General features: G+C 52.5%; 7 protein-coding genes across 7 annotated transcripts; 4 read left to right on the top strand and 3 right to left on the bottom strand.

Moving 5' to 3' along the window:
• Window positions 1–603: 603 nt before the first annotated feature.
• On the top strand, window positions 604–1,773 carry MYCFIDRAFT_76398 (uncharacterized protein; the record flags this gene model as incomplete). The annotated part of the gene is made up of 4 exons (XM_007922264.1): window positions 604–708; window positions 760–1,146; window positions 1,197–1,535; window positions 1,756–1,773. 4 exons carry the CDS (start codon window positions 604–606, stop codon window positions 1,771–1,773), a joined length of 849 nt encoding a protein of 282 aa, XP_007920455.1.
• An 843-nt stretch (window positions 1,774–2,616) lies between these two features.
• Window positions 2,617–3,154, bottom strand: MYCFIDRAFT_181412 (uncharacterized protein). The gene has a single exon (XM_007923636.1). It carries the CDS (start codon window positions 3,115–3,117, stop codon window positions 2,914–2,916), a length of 204 nt encoding a protein of 67 aa, XP_007921827.1. The 5' UTR covers window positions 3,118–3,154; the 3' UTR covers window positions 2,617–2,913.
• Window positions 3,155–6,918: 3,764 nt separating this feature from the next.
• MYCFIDRAFT_201756 (uncharacterized protein) lies at window positions 6,919–7,641 on the top strand. The gene has a single exon (XM_007923637.1). It carries the CDS (start codon window positions 6,942–6,944, stop codon window positions 7,476–7,478), a length of 537 nt encoding a protein of 178 aa, XP_007921828.1. The 5' UTR covers window positions 6,919–6,941; the 3' UTR covers window positions 7,479–7,641.
• Window positions 7,642–7,855: 214 nt separating this feature from the next.
• Window positions 7,856–9,896, top strand: MYCFIDRAFT_185473 (uncharacterized protein; the record flags this gene model as incomplete). The annotated part of the gene is made up of 2 exons (XM_007923638.1): window positions 7,856–8,822; window positions 8,884–9,896. 2 exons carry the CDS (start codon window positions 7,856–7,858, stop codon window positions 9,894–9,896), a joined length of 1,980 nt encoding a protein of 659 aa, XP_007921829.1.
• A 728-nt stretch (window positions 9,897–10,624) lies between these two features.
• On the bottom strand, window positions 10,625–11,777 carry MYCFIDRAFT_185474 (glycoside hydrolase family 18 protein; the record flags this gene model as incomplete). The annotated part of the gene is made up of 2 exons (XM_007923639.1): window positions 10,625–10,682; window positions 10,933–11,777. 2 exons carry the CDS (start codon window positions 11,775–11,777, stop codon window positions 10,625–10,627), a joined length of 903 nt encoding a protein of 300 aa, XP_007921830.1.
• Window positions 11,778–12,610: 833 nt separating this feature from the next.
• MYCFIDRAFT_71427 (uncharacterized protein) lies at window positions 12,611–14,549 on the top strand. Its single transcript, XM_007922132.1, has 2 exons — window positions 12,611–13,579; window positions 13,636–14,549. Exons 1-2 carry the CDS (start codon window positions 12,626–12,628, stop codon window positions 13,954–13,956), a joined length of 1,275 nt encoding a protein of 424 aa, XP_007920323.1. The 5' UTR covers window positions 12,611–12,625; the 3' UTR covers window positions 13,957–14,549.
• MYCFIDRAFT_181415 (uncharacterized protein) lies at window positions 14,507–15,640 on the bottom strand. The gene is made up of 3 exons (XM_007923640.1): window positions 15,110–15,640; window positions 14,964–15,049; window positions 14,507–14,908 (listed from the first exon to the last, which is right to left on the bottom strand). Exons 1-3 carry the CDS (start codon window positions 15,401–15,403, stop codon window positions 14,707–14,709), a joined length of 582 nt encoding a protein of 193 aa, XP_007921831.1. The 5' UTR covers window positions 15,404–15,640; the 3' UTR covers window positions 14,507–14,706.
• Window positions 15,641–16,422: the final 782 nt, after the last annotated feature.

Below are 16,422 nucleotides of genomic sequence, written 5' to 3' on the forward strand. Positions count from 1 at the left end.
TACCTCATCATGCAAGCATCGATTCTCCACCGCGGCCCGAAATTGTTAATCCTAGACGCCGGGTGTTGTTTCTCGGTCTGGTCCGATTGTACGAGCAGATCAAAGAACGTCATTGAGAGCATCCGTCTCTGATCAAACACTGCATGAAAGAACACTTCCCCACGTCTCCTCTTCGACTTAATCTAAGAGTCGGCAGTGGAACATCAAACAACTAGGCTCTCGGCACGTCAGCACGACCTTACTCGTCGATATCCTCCACTTCGACTGTCACACTTTGCTTGTCTCATTAGGCTGCTCGCAGTTCAAGTCCAATTTGCTGCTCTCATCGTGATGCAATGGTAAGCACGACCATTCAGGCATCAATGCGCACGCAGCTCAATGATTATGAGGCTTGCTGTCACTAGCAGGCAGGTAGCAGGTACCGAAAGTCCCAAATGGCATATATTGCCGTGATCTTGCCCTCGTGGTCCATGGCAGCATCGAACACAACGCACGCCTGCATCGTACATACTCGTACAGCGGTTACTTCAGGTTTTCAAAGCGCACAAGAATCTCAGCACGCCTGCCCGAGTAGATATAACCACAACGAGCAAGTTCACCACAATGGAAGACAAGCTATCCTTTGGTAGGCCAATGGCGGGCATCTTCCAACCTCGCGAGCATGCGAAGCAATCGCCAGCACGCAACCATTTCGTTGCGGCGACGGGAGTAAGTTATGATCGATGCTTTACAATGATCAGAGGCTGATGTGATTGTTAGGAATTTGTGGGAACGTTTATGTTCCTCTTCTTTGCATACCTAGGACACAGCATGTCTGTGGCAACGGCATCTGATACGAGCAGGATTGGCACCAACAGCAATTCAACCATCATTTACATCTCCATGAGCTATGGACTGTCGTTGCTCGTTACTGCCTGGGCACTCTATCGAGTATCAGGAGGCCTTTTCAATCCTGCTGTGACACTCGGCCTTGTTATCACAGGCCAGCTGCCCGCAGTCAGAGGTGCCATCTTCTTTCCCACACAGATTATAGGTGGCATCGCCGCAGCTGCAGTAGCAAGTGCAATCATTCCAGGAGACATAGCAGTCACCCAAACAACCCTTGCCAACGGCATGAACCAAGCGCAAGGAGTCTTTCTAGAAATGGTCAGTATCTAGCTCATGAGGTTTCGAACTGTTTTCTGACGTTCGATCAGTTCTTGACAGCCTACCTGGTCTTCGTCATCCTCATGCTGGCGGCCGAGAAGTCCAAAGCAACGTTCATCGCACCAATTGGCATCGGAATGGCCCTCTTCGTCGCGCAGATCGCAGGCGTCTACTATACCGGAGCTTCACTCAACCCAGCTCGCAGCTTCGGTCCATGTGTCGCTGCGGCAAAGTTTCAAGGATACCACTGGATCTACTGGATCGGACCCTTTCTCGGAGCCATTATTGCCGGCGGCTACTTCCACTTCGTCAAGTTCTTCAACTACTATGAAGCCAATCCCGGACAAGACAGCGCTGGAGGCGCTTTTGCCGATGACATCAATGTGTCTGTACGCGAGCGACAACGAATTCCAAGTTCTTCCACCGCCTAGAATTCTACAAACGTTCCTTTCCAACAGCACGCTGCTGTCCCGCAGTGGTGGTTTGCGGCATCGCCGTAGGATACACATCCGATGATCGAAGGAAGCGCCGGGGGGTTTGATGAACGGCGTAGATGGCTACTGTCAGCAAACCTGCTTCGGCTAGGACTTGCATACTTGTGTAATATAGGTATCTCTGGGAAGATGAATTCATCTTCAGTCTTCCATAATGAAAGCGCCATTCGTTGACGACATGAAGAAAGTTCTCCCGCAACAAAAACAATGGGAGGATTTCTGCACAAGTCCTGGCACAAGGTAGGCAACATCCTTGAACGGTGAACGCACCACAATCACGATACCTTAATAATGATGAAACGGTGGTCACCCTCGCCCATATAGGCTTTTGTGAAGACTGGTGTGAGTTTTGGTGAACCGCATCTCAAGGAGACTCTTCACAAGGACATGATACCATCACCTTTTCTAAAAAAAAACATCATAGGTACAGCAGACTTACACAGTGAACAACGATCTAACACAGTATTTCAACGCCAACACTTTCCACCCATTCTATCCTCCACACACACACACACACACACACACAAAACCCGCAACCACAACAATCAATCAATCAATCAACCACACAGATTCATTCCTCAACGCCAAAAAAAAATGCCAAATCCAAATTCAGGACCAAAACCCGGCTCCCAAGGCCCATGTCGCCCGCCGCCTTCGAATCCAGGTGGAGGAGGTAATAAGCCACCGAAGAAGGGTCGATAGAGCATTGGCGCAACGACTACTTCACGAATGAGACTGCAGAGACGAAGACTGGACCCGACCGAGGTCATTCATGGAGTGAGTTACCTTACTGCAATGAAGGAAGCATTAGGGGGGTGTAGGTAGTTGAAATCACTTTTTCGGAAAGAGCTAGCTAGCAAACTTTCTTGCACCAGTTTCCTTGAGATTCATGCTTTTGACTAGGAGGGTGTGCCTTGAGTGATCATGGATGAGATTATGGTGAGTGCTCCTCAAACAAAGAGTCTGCTCGATTAAGCTATTTCCACAGCAAGGCGTGATCTTAAAGTACTTGCTTCCCTTTGCGATTCACGTCTGCATTGGCGAGAGTTTCGCCGTCAGCAGCATTCAAGACGCATCATCGATTTCTCCGAGCCATCTCAACAGTGTTGAACTTGGGTCATCGGAAAATGACAACTGCTGTTGTATTCTTTTCCGATCGTCGCTGCACTTGATTCCGCCATTCTTGACCTTCTATGACTCCTATGGGCTCTGCATTTGTCTCTGATACTGATTAGTGTGGAACCCTCCGTGGGATTCCTGTCCAGAGGAGTGTTCAGTCCATGTCATTGACCCACTCTCCAGCTTCAGTCTCGGTTGTCTCCAAGTCGGGGTTAGTCGGCGGGCCATGCGAAGCTCCAGCGGCAGCTTGTGCGCTCGGTTGGCTGGGCCCATTGCCGTTCGCTCCTGGCGGATTTGGCGGAGCTGCGAATGGAGCAGGAGGACCAGGTGGGCCTAGGAAAGCGCTGAGCTGATTCATGATCGCATTGATTGCTGCTGGAGGTCCATTACCACCAGGTCCACCGCCAGCACCGATTGGCAATGTCACCACACCACCGTTTGGAAGACCAGGAATGTTCAGTAGGTTGCCAAGATCCATGTCCGAGTCGAACATGTCCCCTAGATTGCACTGTTCAACGAAGGTTGGCAATTGGGCCTCGATCTCTTCTCTGCTAGAAAGGCAGACGTAATATCCTCCTGAGGGTCAGCATAAAGCCATACTCATCTGCTAGCGATGTCTTACCTCGCTCATGGTCCGAGTCTCTACCCGGCGCTTTGTAATCTTTGCCAGTGTACTCCAGACACTTCTTTGTCGTATCTGGTGCGATATCACTCCCTTTTGGTTGTGCCTTCGAGATTTCTGGTCCTTCAGAAGCATCCTGGGCAATCAGATCTGGAGGTTCATCGTCGAGCTCATCTTCTTCCTCTGTCCAGTTACCGTCTTCGTTGTCTCCGAAAGGTCCAGTTCCGAAGAACGGATCGAGTGCCGGCTCTCCATCAGCCTTATCACTCTCCTCGAGCTGTGGGAGGAAGTAGACCTTTTGCATGCCTTGCTGCAAGAATTGAAGATGGAGATGATTGACCGCCGGAAGCTGGCCTACTGCCTTGAGGATGCTCACCCAACTTCCTCTTGTCAAGTCGATTGCATGGAAGGTCAACTTCTCGACTGAGGTAAGACGACAGATGATGGAGCCCAGAGTCTTCGCTTCGATACAGAGATTCTCGAGCGAAAGACTGGCCAGCAATTCGAGATCAAGCGATGCCGTGATCGCTTTGCAAATTGGACCGGTGCGCTCAAGATAGTCGAATTCGAGACGAGCTGAATGCGCCGCTTCCAGAACAGCGGAGAAAGACTTGGCATACTTGTATGCTCTCGCGTAGTCCTTTTCCGTATCGTTTCTTCTAGAGCGCAAAGACTGGCTTCGCAACTGGAGGGAGAAGCTCTCGAGGTTGGTGAAGCACTGTGCAAGCTTGTCAAGCACTTCTTGCTTGAGACGTAAATCAGAAGTGGGTGAGATTCCTGTCAAAAAGTCAGCTTCGCTTGGGTTGGGATGGCGAAAGCAACAGCTGGCTCAAGTGACTGCTTACCGTGCAACTGATTCTTGAAGTTGGTCTCGAGAGCACGAATGGATTCAATGCCACTGTTCGCGACTGCTGTCATGACGGTCTGGAAGACATGAGTCAACCAGGGGAAGTACTCGATGTTGACAGACTCGGTGATGGGTGCAAAAGATGGCGATTTGTTGGTGGTGCGCATGACCTTGTTATATCCGTAACACTCGGCGGTCTTGTTGGCGAGCGTGCTGAGCTGGTCGATGAATGTCAATGCCTTCAGGGACGGGAGTGATTTGAACGCGTCGGTCAACAGCTTGAGGTCACCTTTCGTCTTTCGCAGTCGTTCTTGATCATGCACATAATCGGTGTATGCTTCGCGCTGTCTGGTCGTCGGCTGCCAGGAACAGCAGCATGACGCGTGGGAGCAGTCTAGGGCGCGGCGAGGGAAGCTGGCGGTGATGAAGTAGACATGGCGCAAGTGCCGGCGCAACTTGTCGCTGGTCGAAATGTTCAGGAGACACGTGAGAGATGCAGTGGTGAACATGAAGCATTTCTCCTCGAAATACCTGATCCATGTCAGCACGAAAGGCCGCCACGCCGAGACTCTCTCTCGACGAGATGCTGCCTATTTACTCTTTTGCGAAGTCATACAAGACGCTCGCCTCGATGGCTTTGCAGGTGAGGCGTAGAGAGCCCAGGTCGTCCGAGCCGAGCTTGACGGCGATGTTTGCCAGCAATTCTTCAGGCAGACTCGCCAACATCGAGTTCGCGTTCACGCCGGCGGTGGGCGCAGGCAGCGGCACTGATCCTGATCCTGATCCTGATCCTGATCCTGATCCTGATCCTGATCCTGACCCTGATCCCGATGCTGTCGCCGGCGCCATGGTCGACACGTGCGCGTTTGCAGTGTCAGGATGTCGGGTGTTTTCCTCTGGACGAGCGTGTCTGTCACGAGCGAGTTCGCTTAAAGTGGCGGTCTTGCCCAACAAAGTCACAAGTGACAGCACGGAGTCCACTGCGTCACGACAGCTCTCATGTATGCATACCAACGATGCTTTCTGATGAAGGTCGACACTCGATATCACAAGCTGATGACACGCCATACGGCCCTTCATACATTATACAATGAGATATATTTAGATAGATGCCTTGGTGCCTTGGCGCTTCCGTTTGTGGACTGGCGAATCAAAGCCTGGTATCGTAGCCACAGGTGGCAGTGGCAGAATGTGGCACCGAGGCACAGTTGGACTGCTATGAGAGTGCTGCCAGATCGATAAAATATTCCACAGCCTTCGCGGCTACGGAGAATTGAGTCCCTTGTTGCTACGCACTCTCTGTTTCACATTATTATCGTTTCGCGTGGCTCCGCAATGAACATACCTCTGTAGAGAGTCGGTCATCAGTCTTCGCCATCATCAGCCGCGTCAGCGTCAGCGACCAGGCCAACTCACCACCGCGTTACCAAGCCTACCAACTCTCAGCTCGCCTCGCCTCGCCTCGCCTGTTCGCAGCTGCCGTTCCGATCCGCCCTTCTCTTCCAATCTCGCTCGACTTCTGCATCGCTTTGCGCACGCCCAACCACTGATAGTACGTTCCAAGTTCGTTTGGAGCGGAAACGCCCATGCGACAGAGACCTGCACGACAGCGCATCGGTGCTGAATCGCCATGCTGCTTCCCGAGCACCAACACGTCCATGTCCGAAGTTTGGGGCCGCGTCAAACCAATACAAGCACCAGCGAGCAGAATGCCGGCGCTGGTGGTAGCGGTGGCACGCAGACCGTCATCATTATCGTAGGTGGTCGGGTGTACTGACAATGCCACAGCAACACACACTGACGAGTATTCAAACAGGTCGTTGTCGCGATAGTGGCGGTGCTTCTACTGGCGACTGGGTCGTTCATGATCCTCCGGAGATTGCGAAAACGGCACGAGAATCCCAAATATGTACCAACGCAACTTCTCAAGAAGAAGTGGAGAGCGTGGCATCCAAGGCAATTCTCTGCATCGTCAAAAGGCCAGTATAGCGCCAGACTACAAGACACACCGTCGATACCACCACGGCCCTTGCCAAGCGAAATCAGGAGCGCCCACGCAAGCCGACAGGATCTCCCAGATTTAGAAAGAGCACAGGCTGAGATGCTCGCGAATAGTGATAGCGTGGAAAGGCGTACAAGCGTGCGGTCAGTCATGACCCTGCCCGCTTACTCGCATTCAGTACGAGAGAACGAGCAAGTTCTAGGAAGGGAAGGCGAACGAGATGGCATAGACGTGGTTGTAGAAATGCCGGAAACAGAACAGGACGAAGAAAATCGACGAGAGGAAGAGATGGAGAGCTTGTATCAGATACGACTGCAGCGCAGACAAGAGGTCGCAGAACGAGAAGAGCGCAGAAGACGCAGACATGATGCCAGAGCCAGAGGTGACTTTGCGGAGGCCGAAAGAATAAGACGGGAAGGAAGAGACGCGACTGCACGAAGAGAAAGAGAAGGCGCAGCGGCTATGATTGCAGAGCACCAGGCTGCGATGGCTAGCAGAGATCGCCGGGTGAGCAGCGTTAGTTACGCTGAACTCGGCGTTGCAAGACATGATGGTACAAGGATACGAGCGAACTCGAACGACTCGGACAGCAGGCCGCTCCTGGACTCTGCCGCGAGTATCAATGGAGCTAGTCTGAGACCATGGTCAACACAAGAGAGCATGCCGTACTCTCATCACCGAAATCGGTCACAGATATCGCAAAATGGCTCGATGATGTCCACCGCATTAGACGGAGATCCGGACTTTGTTGATCTGGCAGAGAGGCCGCCGTTTGGTCGGGCGGGAAGCGATTTCGAGGTGGTTACGCTGAACCAGGGCGGACATTCTCGCAATAATTCTGCAGCTCACACACCTATCGGCGGGCGGAGCAGAGCCTCGACAACTTCCTCGCGCAATGGCGCGGTGCTACCATCCGTTGACACTTCAGTAAACGTCAGTGGTGATCTTGGTGAGAGACACATCCCAAGCGCCGATCCACCTAGCTATGATGGCGAGGGGTTTGAAGATGCACCACCATACGAATCGCCTACTTCCGCTCGCGCGCCGCAGATCCAGACTTCTTCTGCTTCGTCACCAGATCAATCCGGGTCCGAACAGACGTCGTCAGCAAGCGGCGCACCTCAGTTGATGCCAATTAGCCGCCTGCCGTCTATACGAATTGCGGAAGCCACGCCCGTCGATCCAAAAAGACCGAATTTCCCAGAAACGTTGCGAGAAACGTCAGCCGAGTATCGGCCAGAGGCGTGATGGTGTTGAAGCCGTATACACATTTCGAGTTGCGAACTAGCGAGCATTTGAGCGTTCAGGAGTAGGCCCTGGAATGGCGTCACGAGATCCAAGATTTAACGAAAGCGATTTGTATGTAAGATCTTAATGATAGGAATGTACGTATGCGTACGGATCACCACTGCTCCGTCGGGGCCTCGTCTCGTGCCAGGATTGGGACACGACCCCCAGCTTCGCACACCTCTTCACTTGCGCGCGACCGGATTTAGCCGGAATACTCAACCGAGAATGCGTCTACATCTACAGCAGTAAGAAGCTGCCTGAGTCTACAAAATGCTTGTCTGGACTATCTTTCGTCTGCTCTGGCTTGACGACCTTTCTCACGAAATTGGATGATGATGTCTACAGCACGCATCGCCGAAGCTAACCAGCCATTTCCTCCGCACGCCTTCTCAACCAACCCATTGAAAGCTAGAGATGACATAGCTGCTGCATGCGCATCTCTCCTCGATCCACTGGAGCCAGGCTTCTCCAAAAATCGTGCACTGGTTCGGGTAGGCGGCAGCGGGACCAGGTTCGATGAGACGGCAGCGCAAATCGAAGGCTTCGCAAGACCATTATGGGGCCTTGCGCCACTGCTCGCTGGAGGCTTCGACTATGGAAAAACACACTTGTGGACCGAGGGTCTGGCTGCTGGTACAGATCCCAGCGGTTCGGAGTTCTGGGGCAATATGCAGGACCTCGATCAACGCATGGTAGAGGCATGTCCACTTGGCTTCACACTCGCCGTCGCGGGTCAGAAATTCTGGGATCCATTGACTATGCAGCAGAAGCAGAATCTTTCCAGCTGGATTGGCTCGATGAATGATAAGGAGATGCCAAACACGAATTGGCTCTGGTTTCGTGTCTTCGCAAATTTGGGGCTACGAGCGAATGGAGCTCCATATTCTCATGAGAGGATCGAAGCTGATGTGGCCCATCTCGAGACATTCCATCGAGGCGAAGGCTGGTCTAATGACGGGCCTGAGGGCTACACCCAAATGGATTATTACAGCGGCTCATTCGCTATTCAGTATCTGCAACTACTCTACTCAAAGCTCGCCGCAGACTTTGATCCACAGCGTGCTCAAAGGTTTAGGCACCGGGCGAAGCAATTTGCTCTGGATTTCATTCACTACCAAGACCCAGATGGCCATTCGATACCATTCGGCCGAAGCTTGACGTATCGCTTCGCGACCATTGCGTTCTGGTCGGCATTTGCGTACGCGGATGTAGACCCACCTGCACCATTGACATGGGGAGTTATCAAAGGCCTTGTTCTTCGAAACCTTCGTTGGTGGAGTCACAAGCCTCATATCTTTCAGCGCATGTCTCTACAAACGTATCGGATCGGAAACACATTGCTAACCTCTTGCTTTCTTTCTAGCCAATGGCATGCTCAATATTGGGTATACATATCCAAATTACTATTTGGCCGAAAACTACAATTCTCCAGGCTCGCCATACTGGTGTATGCTGGCCTTTGCAGCACTTGCGCAGCCCGAATCACACCCCTTCTGGTCGAGCGCAGAAGAGGCTCATCCTTTCACACACTCACCCAGTCCGCTGCCAGCTATCAAAGCATTGGAGATCCCAAAACATATTCTGGTACATCAAGGCGGACACACCTTTCTCCTCAGTAGCGGCCAGAAGTGTCACTACCCTCTCAAAGCAACGCAGGCTAAATACGGTCACTTTGCATACAGTGCCAGCTTTGGCTACTCCGTCCCGACTGGAGGTTACACGTTGGAACAGTTTGTTCCCGAAAGTGCTTTAGCGTTGAGTGACGATGATGGAGAGACATGGAAGCTGAGACGTGAGGTGGAAGATGCTGTGATTCTCGAGAAAGAAGGCCAGCCCGGACTATTATTCTCCACGATGCATCCGTGGAAGGACGTCGAGGTCAAAACTTGGCTCATGCCGCCCACCGATCAAGCCCCGAATTGGCACATTCGCATCCATCGGATCGTGACAAGCCGGGCTTTGCGGAGTGCCGAAGGTGGATTTGCGATCGCTGGAACACGAGAGCTCGATGGCAGAATCCTCACGGAACAGACTCTGGAGTCTCCAAATGAAGGCACGGCCGCATTTGGCAAGACTGCTTTAATTCTGTCCCGTGCCGGAGCTTCTGGAGTCGTTGAGCTACTATGGAATGACGGTCGGACAGGTGGCATTTGTCACGTTGATGCAAACAGCAATCTCATTGAGCCCAGGACGCTCTTGCCGGTACTTTATGCCGACCTTGAAGCTGGACCGACGCCAATGTGGTTTGCTACCGCAGTCTTTGCGATGCCGTCGACGGTTTCGGATTGGCAAGATAAGTGGAAGACGGGATGGCAGGCAATCCCAGAAGTACCGCAGTGGGTTTTTGACATGATGAAAACTGACGATGTCAAATAATGGTGGGAGATTTGAACGGCGTTGGGTGGAGATGATGCGAGGATTAATGTATGGCGTCAGAAGCCTTTAGCCATGGCAAATGTCTCTCAAGGTCCAGGTCAGGTTCGCCTTCGTTGAAACGTGGTCCATTGTCACAGAAGCTACACGGTCTGCCACTCATGTCACTGCTGTCGATAGTGTGGCTCATCATTCCTATGTCATTCCCAATAGGATGTGGTGCAAAAAGTTCTTTCATGGAATTCTGGCTGCAACTTATTCAGTTTCTCGACACTACAATCCGTCCAGCTCATGCCGAATCCCATCATTTCTTGCTTGGCGTCATGGAGGTCATCGACGAGTATGCTGCGAGGGGCGCAGGTACTCACTCTCGAGTTGCCTTTTGCGAGTCGTGGAGGTCTGCTCCGAGCAAGGCGGCGAGTATCGTGCGTCTTGGAAGAACTCGGGACCCGTGCGTCAGTGCTCTTGAATATGTTAGGATCAGTGCTGCTCTCCTTGCTTAGGGGACTTACACATATGCTTCTACTTGCAAGAAAGGATGGTCAATGTTTCCTCTGCTGGTTCTAAATTTCGAGTCTCCAGAATTGCCAAATCCTGCAATCGATTCGCTCAGGATGGCGACCTGCGCGAAACCTCGGCATATAGATGGTAACCCATGCTTCTTCATCTCAGATTCGCCTGGATCATCTATTCTATTCATCGTCATGCCAGCGTAGTAACTTCAGAGCCATCTATGCACCTCTCTTCCCTAGAGCTGCACTCCTCGCCACAATTGTCATGTTCTCAATCCTGAAATAGGAATCCGGCTGCATACTCAACATTGCCCCCCGTTGAGTTGAGAGCCGCAATTGCTTGCTGCTCGTTAAACCCCAAGTCTTTCAAAGTCTGAATGCTCTCGGCAGGGAAATTGTGCGCTGGTCTAGGTAATGCCTGCGGGTTCGGAGCACCCATCCCATACGGCCTGATCGGTATCTGCGGAGGAACTGCGGTCTGAACCGGCAGAGGAGTTCTAATCGTCCTTGCCATATTTGCCGCCCACTCCCAAGGTCGAGCATGATTTCCGGGCAAAGAATTGAAGTACTCCCAGCCCATGACGCCTCCGAAAGTAGGATACTTTTGACGAAGTGCTCTGAGCACAGGCTCTTGTCGAGGCCATTCCACATGCCCTGGTCCGTTAGCAGGATTCGTCATGAGACCCATCACGACTTTACTGGGGTTCCATCCCATGCTCACGATGGCATCGTACCACGCCGTGGAAGATGCGTCACCCCAGCCGCAATAGAATTGAGTATTATACCATGCAATCTCATGGCCTCGCATCTGCTCTAGAAGTCTGTAGTCGAATGCCGGTCCGGACAGGTGTGGTTGATTAGGCAGTAAAGCTGTCGCCACTGGTGCTAAAGTGATAATGAAGTGCGGTCCAAAATCAGCTCGCAGACGGTCTATGAGTCTTATTGTACCTGGTAGACTTGTAGGCTCCTCGATATCGAGATCCAAACCATCCAGGCGGTGATGCCGTATCATGTCTCGGAGGGGCACGTAATAAGACTCGAACCTTTCCAGGTCATCTCCATCGAGACGTTCGTAAGAGCCTTTCGCGAATCCGCCGAGCATTCCCAAGATCTTGACTCCGCTCGCTTGAAGCCATGCGACTTCACTCCAGAGGGTATTGAACTTCTCATGGTTGGGCGGGTTGTCGTTGAGAGTAATGTTGCCGGCAGGGTCGTTCAGATGAATTGCTGCTATAATGACGTGCGTCACCCCGGTCGAGTTTGTGATAAGAGGGAGCAGAGAGACTGGCGGCCCGTCATTCGGGCCATGATGAGTCTGGTGGTATACAATCACTTTTGGTCCCTCACCAAGAGGCAAGAGTGATGTTGACATGGCATTGATGAGGCCAAGAGATGTGGTTGCGCGAGCTTTGACTTTGCGGAAGCGGAGGGGTGAGGTCGGAGGCACTCAAGCCGAGCACCGACCGGGACTCGATTGAGCAGTCGACCGGTGCCGGTGCCTTCTCCTGCGCGTTCGGTGCCGAAGCTGTGCCTTACAAGGCCTACATTGGGGATTTGCATCGAAATGGGAGCAAACCATTCAGCTTCACTGGCACTGCGGTCATGGTTGAAGAGTTGGTTCTAAGTCTGGCTCAACTCGCAGTCCACAAAACGGGTTGCCCACATAATCCAGGCCACAGAGCCCAGATATGGCTACATACATACATACATAGAGGGTATTTGTTAGTGCTCGTGCTCTGCAGGCCAAAATCTGCAGATTCGGCTCCATTCCCCGATCAGCCTCCACCAAATCTTATTTTTGGCTCTCAGATCTGCACGAACGACTTCAGCTCCTGCTCGGAACGCTAAGTTAGCGAGGAGCTTTCGGACAATGCGGTGAAGGAGCTGGATCTGTTCGTCGACCTCAAGGCAAGCCTGCTGCCTTTCTTTGCAGAGTCTGTTCGGTTCGGCAGCATGAATTATTGGCGCAGGATTTCGAGAAGCCGAGCATGACAGCGGCTGTGAACGCTGCCAACGCCTCCGGGTGCGACGTTGCGTAGGCTGCACGCGTTCCACATGAGTCGGGGAACGGCCCCAAATGGCCCCTGACCGATAACATTATCTGGCGGTGTTCCCAGCTTTACTCAGTAGATATGATCGTCTCTGCCTCCTTCTCGTTCCCTCTCCCTCTCCCTCCTCCCTCTCCTCGACCAACAAGAACTTTGACGCGCTCGAATCATCATGGCTCCCGCATCTGCCGATGGCCTCAAGGTCATCATTCTTGGAGGCGGTATTGCTGGCCTCACGACTGCTTTGGCGCTCACCAAGTTCGCTCCAAAGGGACAAGTGCCCAAGATCGAAATCTTCGAGATCCGCCCCGAGCCAGCGACGATTGGAGGTGCTGTGAACCTCACACCAAATGCCCTCCGCATGCTCGACCATCTTGGTGCTTTGCCCATCATCCGACAGCGAAACTACGGCAAAGACATCGATTACCTGGAGGTCTTTGATATCTACTCTGGAAAGCTTGCCGAGTCCGATTTCCGCGGACCAGAAGGCAAGGGCATTGGGAACCCACCATACAAGGCACTACGAATCACTCGTGGCGATGCCCTGAAGGGTGTGCTCGCGGCGGTGGAGCAGCAAGAGAATATCACCATGACCTGCGGAAAGCGCACGGTGAAGATTGAGGAAACTGCAGACAAAGTCACAATCCACTTCGAAGATGGCGGATCAGCTTCTGCCGAACTTCTGATGGGTTGCGATGGGATTCACTCGGTGACGAGATTGAAGCACGTGGAACCAGAGCGGACGGCTACTTACTCTGGTGTTGCCAACGCATTTGGATTTGCACCTATTGAGCCAGACTTCAAGGTCCACTTCGAGTGCACTGCGATCAACTTTGCTCGACGAGGCATGCTTTTGTCCAGCTACCACTCCTCAACGGCCGATTCTGTATACGTTGGCGGACTGATGCAGGTGCCCGACGTTGGATCTCGAGATGGATGGAAGGCGGTGGGAGGAGAGGCTGAGAAGACGAGAGCACAGCTTCTCGACAGATTTGGAGATGCAAAGATCCCTTGCATCGTTCCGCTCATCAAGAAGGCTCAAGACTTCTTCCTCTGGCCAGTGTACACATTGAGCAAGGATGGCAAGTGGTCGACCGACAGAGTCATGCTCCTTGGTGATGCTGCAGTAAGTTCAGCCAACCTATGCCTTTCACGACATGCACACGCTAAACCTGATTTCAGCACGCAATGCCACCACAAGGCGAGAGTACGGGCATCGTTTTCGAAGACACAGTTCTCTTCTCCCGCTTCCTTACCCGATGGATCGAGAAGGGCAGGACTACACCAATGAAAGAGGCATTCGAGGCATATGAGAAGTTCAGAAAGCCACGTATCGCGAGCGCATTTGAGGAATCGAAGAATGTCGTCAGCACCGTCTCTGATGCCGGCTGGTTGGGACACACTATCAAGACATTCATTATTCCATGGTATCTGTGGTTCTCCAGGACCGGCCGCGAGAAGCATTTCATTGAGGATGTCACCACAACAGATATCGGATACTAGTCGTGAAAATATGGGCAAGGGCCAGACAGGGCAGGGCAACGCAGGGCGGTATTTTGCATGCAGCTCGCTTGTGAATTTGGGCAACGCAATGCATTTTGGATGGCGCGAGGATACCTACCAGTGATGATAGATCAAGTAGGATTGCGGGTTGCTTGCAAGAAATGCACAATCTTTTGGGAAGTCATGATCATTTCTCACGTCGAGTTCCGAGGAGCAAATGTCACGTACTCTCGCGGGTATGAAGAATTTCGAGGAGACACGCTGGCTGCAGTGGTCATCACATTTTGCATCTCAAGACCAGAATCACTTGCCCGTCCAGACTACCTAATTCACAGAAATTGGCAACGAAGCCTGTCGTTTTATTTCGGTGACGACACAACGCGCTTCTCGCGTGGGTTGGCGGGCATCCGTCCGTTCCGTTACATAAAAGTGGTTGTCATGTGGGTAACGTGGTGGCGTGGTAGCAAAGCATGTTTAAGGCTAGTAACAGGAGGTGACGATCGCAATCATACTCACTTGGATGGAGGTACACAATGAGATGTCTGAAGGGATGGCACAATGGTGTTCATCATTGACAATAGTAAATTCTCGACATAAGTAGGCCATCTATCAGACCAATCCTCGTAGCGGTACTGTGCAACTCATGATCCCGCGGCTTGTCGACATGCAATATAAAGGTTGATGAGAAACCAGAAATTTTACGAGACCCAATTACCATGCTGTCATTTCCATCAAGAAGCAACGAGGACTCTATGCTGGGCAGTTGGCTGGCTTGAAGACGCCAAGGTCAACGAGCCATGCACCGCTGTTGAACTCGGAGTAGACGGTCTTGATGAGCCACTTGCGGTTCTCGTAGACAGTCTCGAGGACAATGATACCACGGACTGCCTGTGGTGCACCTGCCTGTACGGTAGTCATCCATCGGAGGGTGACGGTATCGCAGTTGTGCCTGGGAAGTTGTTAGAAGTGAATTTGAATTCCACTGCCATGCAATATTGCCCTACCAGACGTTAAGCTGCTTGAATGGAATGTTTGGCTGGGAACCCTGGCCAGCCTCGAAGGCGTCGCGGTTGGTGAAGGTGGCAGCTCCGAGCTGTAGCTCATTAGCATGCTGTCCATTGTACATGTACATGTCTCAAGCTCTCGAACTTACAGTGGCTGGGCCAGAAGTGCAGCCGCTGTTGATCAACTCGCTGACGGAGTCAGAGTAGTCTTGGAAGTCGGCAGTGAGGTAGGCATTGGCGCTGGAGTTGGAGTAGTTGGAGATGAGCTCGTTGAAGTGGTTTGCGACGGTCTGGGCATCGTTGTCGCTCATGCAGACAGCGCCACGGCCATTCCACCAGGATGGGCGCTTTCCAGAGCCCCAACCACCATAACCTCCATTTGGCGTGGCGAGAGCGGTAATAGCGAGGGAGGCAGTGGCCAAGATGGTAGTGAAAGCGTACATCTTCGAAGTGGTTACTTGGTCTCGGACTAGAGAATTAAAGAATGTAAAAAAGCGAGTGGCTTCTAGCGATGACCGGTACTCTCGAGGTTGGTAGATGTGCAATGAGAGGGGAAGGCGTCTCGAGAGCAGGCAAGATGCTCTTTATACGAGCCGAGCAGAGGGGATTTGGGTCGATAGCCTGCCGGTGCCTTACCTGACGTTGGCCAGTGCATGGAACCAGACTGCAACATGAATCGGGAGTGTGACTGGAAGGCGAGGTGCGTTCGTGACAAGCGCCATCGCCATGCAGCCGGAATTGAAAGGATTGTGATGAAGGCCGAGCAGACGGCGAGACGGCGTACTGCTAAAAATGGCCAAAATGGGGACACGGGCGTGATGCAGAGCGCAGGCGACGAAGCAAGATGCCCACTTCTGTCCGGATGCGGCGAGGAGGATTGCGGGAAGAGGGTGAAGTGAGTCGTCTGAGTTGTCGCTTGTGGAGGAGCTGGCAGGGGTAAGGCGGCTCAAGATTTAGCTTGACAAAAGCCTTGGCCGCTTGACCGTCTTGGTGTCTCGTCGCGATCGACCTCACTCATCACTCACTCATCATCACTCACTCATCAGCCCACGCCGGGCACGCCCTACACCACCCCCGCAGCGCCGCCACCAGTCAGTTACAGATATGTCTGCCAGCACATGAAGATGACAGCGAGAGCACACCTGGAAGAATGCTCCATGGCACGTGTCAGCCGCAATACGGACGCACGCTGCATAGTCGAGATGAGTGGCTGCTCCCGCGGAGTCCTGACATCGTACGGTACTTCATTCGCCGGTGGAGAAGACATCGCACGCGCGCAGCACACATCCAACCGTTCGTCAGGAGCTTCAATCAAACTTGAATAACTTAATTGCTGGTGAAACTGCTCCTTCTGCAGCAGATTTGCAACACTATCTCCAACGCATGTTGATGGAGACCCGTTGACAAGCCGTCTCAAGACTGCTTGGCTGAGGCTGAGCAATCCCGGCAAGCGAAACCTTCG

Source organism: Pseudocercospora fijiensis (genome assembly GCF_000340215.1).
Source record: "Pseudocercospora fijiensis CIRAD86 unplaced genomic scaffold MYCFIscaffold_1, whole genome shotgun sequence".
In the NCBI taxonomy this organism is placed as follows: domain Eukaryota; kingdom Fungi; phylum Ascomycota; class Dothideomycetes; order Mycosphaerellales; family Mycosphaerellaceae; genus Pseudocercospora; species Pseudocercospora fijiensis.

Coding starts and splice junctions, on each gene's coding strand:
- MYCFIDRAFT_181415 (XM_007923640.1), bottom strand. CDS start 15,403: ATGTACGCTTTCACTACCATCTTGGCCACTGCCTCCCTCGCTATTACC. Junction 15,050..15,109: donor GCACTTCTGGCCCAGCCACT/GTAAGTTCGAGA, acceptor AATGAGCTACAG/CTCGGAGCTGCCACCTTCAC. Junction 14,909..14,963: donor CCATTCAAGCAGCTTAACGT/CTGGTAGGGCAA, acceptor CTAACAACTTCC/CAGGCACAACTGCGATACCG.
- MYCFIDRAFT_181412 (XM_007923636.1), bottom strand. CDS start 3,117: ATGAATCAGCTCAGCGCTTTCCTAGGCCCACCTGGTCCTCCTGCTCCA.
- MYCFIDRAFT_201756 (XM_007923637.1), top strand. CDS start 6,942: ATGATGTCCACCGCATTAGACGGAGATCCGGACTTTGTTGATCTGGCA.
- MYCFIDRAFT_71427 (XM_007922132.1), top strand. CDS start 12,626: ATGGCTCCCGCATCTGCCGATGGCCTCAAGGTCATCATTCTTGGAGGC. Junction 13,580..13,635: donor TGCTCCTTGGTGATGCTGCA/GTAAGTTCAGCC, acceptor ACCTGATTTCAG/CACGCAATGCCACCACAAGG.